Source organism: Alligator sinensis, unplaced genomic scaffold (genome assembly GCF_000455745.1).
Source record: "Alligator sinensis unplaced genomic scaffold, ASM45574v1 scaffold1291_1, whole genome shotgun sequence".
Classification (NCBI taxonomy): Eukaryota; Metazoa; Chordata; order Crocodylia; family Alligatoridae; genus Alligator; species Alligator sinensis.
In genome coordinates, this window is record NW_005842219.1 from 1,381,471 (window position 1) to 1,388,039 (window position 6,569).

The 6,569-nt window shown below is 44.2% G+C and overlaps 1 protein-coding gene across 1 annotated transcript in view; it reads left to right on the top strand.

The window, feature by feature from the left end:
• The first annotated feature begins 732 nt into the window (after positions 1 to 732).
• The window catches only part of CASTOR2 (cytosolic arginine sensor for mTORC1 subunit 2), a 172,556-nt gene continuing 166,719 nt past the window's right edge, over positions 733 to 6,569 (top strand). The window contains exon 1 of the mRNA XM_025208074.1: positions 733 to 815. Within this exon, the coding sequence (XP_025063859.1) occupies positions 766 to 815 (50 nt within the window). The 5' untranslated portion in view covers positions 733 to 765. The remainder of the gene's footprint in view (positions 816 to 6,569) is intronic.

The window sequence follows — 6,569 nt, forward strand, 5'->3', positions numbered from 1 at the left end:
CAGGGGTATTCTCCCAATCGTTGGTAGTCAAACCTCAATTCAACCAGTTTCAGGGATGCTGTGTAGAGTAAACTTCCAAAACAATTCATGCAAGTAACTCACTTTCTCTCTCCCCACCTTTTTTTCCCTTTCTGACTCCCAGTGTCTCCTTTTGATTGTTTTTCCCGCATCCACAATTTTCCATTTTAGAATAGTTAAGTCCTTTCTGCTATTTTGAAACCCTCTTTGCTCAGTTCTCTTCTTGCCCAGCGTGTGATTACTGAAATAAAGGAAGACCCAGAGCCAGGTTTGCAGAGAGCAGAGCATGGATCACTGGTACTTGCGTGTTCCATCACTGTAATTGCATGAGCAATGCTCTCCTCCACAAGGATCAATGCATTCGCAGAGATGTTCTGCAGACCCAAGGAAAGAGAGGCATTGATCACTTTGTTGGAGGGAATTGCTCTTGCAATTACTGTGATGGAACGTGCAACTGCAGGCACAAAATTGCATGCCCACTTCTCTGCAGAGATGGCATTGTTCTTAAGACTGTTCAAGCAGCTAAACTATTCCCCGGCTTTCCCCCCATTGAAGGTGAAATAGAGGCGCGCGCGCACGCGCGTGTGTGTGTGTGTGTGTGTGTGTGTGTGTGTGTGTGTGTAAGTTGAAATAGAGGCGTGTGTGTATGTGTTACCTCTCAGTATGTCCTCTACTTAATTTCTGGCCTCTCTCCAGCCTTATCTCTGTTTAACCGTGGGATAAACGTAGCACAAGCAATTAAGAACGATGTCTCCTCTGCTTTTTATTCCGGTATCTGGACAGCATGCAAGTAATTGGTGACAAAGCCCCTTTCTATTTATTTTCTGTGCACGGAGTATGAATGTATGCTAGGGAATGGGGCTGTGTGGAAGTTTGGGGGGAAATTTTCCTGTGTTTATGATCCACAGTTTCTCCCTCCTTATGGTATGGTGAGGCTTACTGAGTCAGGCATCTTTGTTGAGTACATGGGGACCCTTGGTGGGAAGAACAAAGAATTTGTGTATCCAGCAAAATTGTGTATGTAATAAGAACACAAGAACTGTACATGTACTGGATCAGACCATAGGTCCATCTTGGCTAGTATCCTGTGTCCCTGGTGGCAGAGGGTGGATGCTTAAAGAGAGAGCAAACAGGTTATGACCAGGGGTTTTTCTACTGTTTCTGTCTCATTTGCAGCCTCCAGCATTTAAGGTCTAGGAAGTTCTGATTGAGAGCTTGTACCCCTAACTCCCATGCTCAAGGTGAGGGTGAGCAGTCAGAGTGACCAGTCAAAATCCCTTCGAGCATCTACTATGTTTGAGATCTGATGTCCAGTGTAGCTTGTCTCCAGGGAATACGACCATTTGGAGGTCATGTTTTCCATCTTTCTTGAGGTCATTCAAGGGAACGGTGATTGGAGACAGACACGAGTGAGTAGAGGTTACAACCTAACTTTTAGCTCTGGTTGAATCAGAACGCTGAAGCCCATAGAAACTGCACCCACTTTTGACTGATACTTTTTTTTCATTTCTTGTTTTCTACTTGATGGGAGAGAGCTTCCTTCTAGGCAGGGGTCATGGGGCTGCCACATTGGTAGAGGTGTTTGCATATCCCAGAAAAGTGAACAAAAGAATACCGTATTTTAACACATGGAGTCTTGCATCAGTAGATTTCAAAGAGCTTTAGATGCAAGACTCCATATGTTAAAACGAGGTATTGTTTTGTTCACTTTTCTGGGATATTAATATTTTGTCCTTCGTCTGATAGCTAGGGGCACAGAGATGAAGCTCAAGGTGATCCAACTGGCCAAAGGTAGAGCCCAGTGCTCTGCTTTCCTGGCACTTGCCTTCCCCACCTGTACATTGTCTTCTACCCAGTGTATGATGCTGAGAGTTATTTGGCTCGAAGGTGCCCTACAAGTGTGAAGGACAAAAGCCAGAAGCAGGGTTGTGATTTTTTTCAAGCTGATGAGGGAACGCTGCCAGATAATACCCGTTCTGGAGCTGGGTTCTTCATAATTCACCGGAGTGTCTCGTCTGCACTTGCTCAGGGTCAGATTTCAGCTGATCCTTACCCAGGGCTGTGAACCGCCTCTGGAACATGCTCCTGCCACCCATATCGTTGCATGTTCCTCAAGTGATGCTGAACCTAAGAAGCACCACGCTCCCATGAGCTGCCCTGACGGCTCACATACCTGACCCCTTCCTGCCTCTTTGCCCTTCAACAGTGAATTAAAGGTCTTCATTATCTTACTTGATAGTTGAATGAAATGCTTTGAAACACTGGCACATTAACTGCAATCAAGTTTTGAAAGGTCTCTGGTTGCTAGAAGGAAATTAGCCTGATAAATTGTTCTTTTCAATTAAACAAATGGCTAATTTTTCACAAGCAAGCCCAGAAGCTATCGGTTGGGGAAGTTTTTTTGCAGCCTCGCACTGCATTTTTCTTAAAGGACAGATTTATTTCAAGAGACTCAGTGTAATTGTGATGCAAGGTAATGACTCACGAACCCACATTTACCCAAAAGAACTTCACAGAGGTCAGAGTCTAGTGGATTGAAGAGTGACAGGTGAGTTGTATTCCCAGCATCACAAATGAGTCCCTGAGTGATGCTGTAGTGCTGTTTGCCTCTCTGGGCCTCTCTTTGCTGGTCTGTAAAAGGGGCATTATCATCCATGGCTTTCCTTAACATCTGTGAATTGTTTCATGATGATCAAACTTGGTGTGATTCATTCTGAGATTGAACTGATTTTGGCTATAAGGTATCTTGAAGAGAAAGTCCTGTCCTCTGTCTTGGCTACCTCCAGGGGGTTATCTGAGATGTCCAGCTCTAAAAGCATCAGACTCCACAGCTTGCCCTCAAGAGCCAGGCTCTGTAGACTTGCATCATCTGTGTATCGGGCACAGAGGTGGGCATACAAACTTGTGCTACCGCTAGAGAAATGCTAAGCAATACCTCATGTACCGCATGCTCTCCTATGGCAATGTTCAGCCTCTCCACCCACCACGGAACAGCAAACGTTAGTACAAAGGAATGCAAAATGCGATTCAACTTGCCTTGGGCATATTTATCCAAGATAATAAAGTTGTCATTGCATCATTCGCATTAAGATTCATATTATTCCATATTGTAGATCTCAGAGGCTGATTAAACCCCTGTGGTCAGAGGTCAAGGTACTGCTGATATCCATATTGCTCCAGAGACCCAAGCATAACATTGTTCTGATGTTCGCAGAATGAAGGGGAAGTGAGCACGGGTTCACAGAAATGAAATGTCAGGCAAATTATGTGAGGGGCTTTCATTCCAAATAATGCTTTGCTTATTTCCTGAAAACAAGCTTGTATTGCCTAGGAACATAGATATTACACACTGAAATGTATCCTGAGAAAGCGCCGGATCACTCCATCTCTGCTTACTAAGCACAGTAACTTTGATTTATGGAATCCAAGACCAATAAAGGATTTGAGGGCATTTTTCTCTTATCTAAATAAAATAATAATAAAGCATGAAAACTTTTCTGGAGCAAGGCATAAGAAATATAGCTTTCAAGATCAGTAATTCTTCCCTCACCCCTCTTTTTAATTTTTTTAATTTATTTTACCATAGCAAGCACAGTGTTAATAATGTTAATCCTGGTCAAAGTCAGAAGTCTGTCCTAGGTGGCCTTTTAGGCTAACATGATTAAGGCACACCAGTTTCTGTTCAGCCAACAGCTCGTGTGGGAATGACCTGAGCAAATTGCACGTTAGGTAATGGCATCCTGCTTAACTAGACTCCTTTCTTGCAAGTTCAGTAGGAATATTATGTCTTTCATTTCCTTTTCCTGAAATGTCCATTGCTGTTCTGTGTTATGCAGTTCTTTTGTTTTACCCTGGAGATGGCTGGATTTCATGAAACAATACCTTTGCGGAGGTTTTGGACGTTGGTCTGTCAAATGCTTTGGGATGGAAGTTTCTGCAGTGGCGATATTTAGAATTTGGGTTTAATTTAAAGCCCACTGAAGTCAATGCAAATGACAGTGGTTCCCAAAGGGTTGTCTGTGCAGCACCTCTAGATAATCCACAGTGAATTTATCACTGGCTGCGCAGCATTGCCTGTCCCCTGCGTTTCTTGTTGAGACAGAGAGAAAAATTTAGAGGGAAAGCAGAGTGAAGTTAATTTTTCCCACCAAAGACGCATTGTGTATCATGCTAATAGCAGCTTAAGAACGTCACATTCTTTCCTAACACTTCTGTTCCAGGGAAGCATTTTTGATGTATGAAGACAGAAGGGAAAGGTATGGTTCCCTTGTCTGTTAACTGGAAGAAAAGACATTCATGCAACCATGAACAGGAGTGGAGGAGTCCTCAAAGCAGCGTTTCCATGAAGGGGTGGTCCCATTTAAGAAAAGTGGAATCTTTTGCTTTGAAAAACCTCTGTGGGTTTTGCTAAATGTGGGTTAACCCCAGGATTAGCAATGTTTTTTTGAGTGTGGAGGCATCATGTGCCTTCAAATCCATTCTTAAGACTCACCTTTGCAGAGCTGGCTACAAGGAAGTCCAGATGACAACGGCAAGCAGAGCATGGTCATGACATGAGCTATCATGACAGCAAATTAGGCTAGGATGGGTTTGTTCATCCTCTTCCTCCTTTCTCATCCATCCTCTTAGTTTGCTTTATCCTGTGACTCCTCCATGCACTTGCAATCTATATATTATGCCCCACTGAGTATTACTAGGTTTGAACAGAGTCTCACATAAGCAGTTGCACTCCCTGGTTGGGGCCTGTAAATGCTGAAATAATACAGATAACAATACACATATATTTCATAGCATATAAGATTATCATTATACATACTCCAGCATAAAAACTTGGAGGAAGCCTAAATTTATATGTGGTCAAATAGGCGGCAGAAGGATTTGAAGAGCGGGACAGGGCAACAGTTTGAATTGAGCTAAATAATACCTGCGTTCCTGCTCTAGAAAAATGAGCTGCTGACTGGGTATGTGTTTTTTGCATGCCTCTCAAAGAAAACCTCTACCCTCTGGCTCTCTTCCCTGTTTGTCTTTTGGGAAGCTCTGCTTGGGGAAGGATATTTTTTTCTTCAGTGGGGAGGGGAATAGGCAAGGTTGTGAATGTTGTTCTGATTGCCGTGGAAAAGCATTACCAAAAAGGAAGGTTTTGCAGTATTTCCTAGTGCTGATTCAGTCTCTGATTTCCTCTGGAAGCTCATTTGTAACCTTGGTTGAGAATACTTTGTCCTTAACTGTTTCCTTCTGGACTTTGTATTTAACAGAGTCCCAGAAGAACACAAGTGTCCTAGCAATTCATAGAGGGAGGTGCGGATATTGTTGGGAGCTGGGACCGAACCCATTCATTTCTTTAGAGATGAGGGCCAATGCAATGGAATCAGGCCGGGAGCGCTCAGGGAACACTTGTTTCCTGAGGGGGACGATTTGGAGTATACGCATTATTTCCCTTCTTTTAATATATGCAGAAGCTCAACAATGGAAAAAAAAAAAAAGAACAATGAAAAATAAATCCTCAGTGTTTAATATTCGGTGACTTTCATCCCAAAGCACTTTGCAAACTGCCTATCTGAATTGATCTGTCTTCAGTTTCACCGTTTGGCATGCAACTAAATTGAGAGCACTGCTAAAACCACCTTTGTGAAGCCCACTGGGATCAGGTGATGACAGGTACCATATAAAAGCTAGATGTGATGATTATTTTTCACTGCAAGATGGTGGGCTGGGGTGGTGCAGGCACTAAGGCGCATGGTTGATAGCCTAGAGGTCACAAGTCCAAGGCCATAACACGAGCGCTCATGACGTCGGCTGTCAGATTCCATCACATCTCTTTGGTGCAGGTCCTGTGCTGGGAAGCGTGCAAGGCAGATCCTGCTGTTATATTAGTGCAGGATCGCACTAAGGTCAGGGAGGGGCTCTCTGTGGCCAAACTCACGTGCCCACATTGGTGTGGCATAAGTACCCTTAGCTTGTATAGGGCAGTATGTGGGAAGCTAGTATCTGTTTCAAGAGCCCAGTCCTTCACCCTTGTTCACTCTGGTGCTTAGCACCCACTGCCAGGAGGGTTCTCCTTGATTTCCATGTAACGCTGGGCAGGACCTGGCACCAGGTCATGCAGTTTTGTGTAGGTAAGTAGGTGTGTACAGTATGTATCTACTAATTTAATGGTGTGCACTACAGGCCCGCTTTCCTATTGGTTTGCAGGATTGACTCTATGGTTAGAAAACCAGCACGGTTAAAATGAAAACGCGGCTTCCACGTCACTTGCTGGCCAGATGAGCACACCCTGTCGGCATGGGTGGCTATTCCATATTAAAACAGGATTACACCAGCAAGCCAGGGGGAGGTTTGAAAATGTCAGCATCGTTATTTAACACATCCAATGCTCTCCCTGCTACCAGCTTCCTTGTCCAGCGGCGTTTTCCAGGAGTCTCTTGGGGTCTGCACATACTTCATACAGGCAGGTGGCCCCCCGGGAACACTTACATGTGTAACTTTCTGTAGGATTGAGCCCTCTGAATATCAAGTCGTTTGGGGGGGGGGGGGGGGGCAAAAAACCCCCG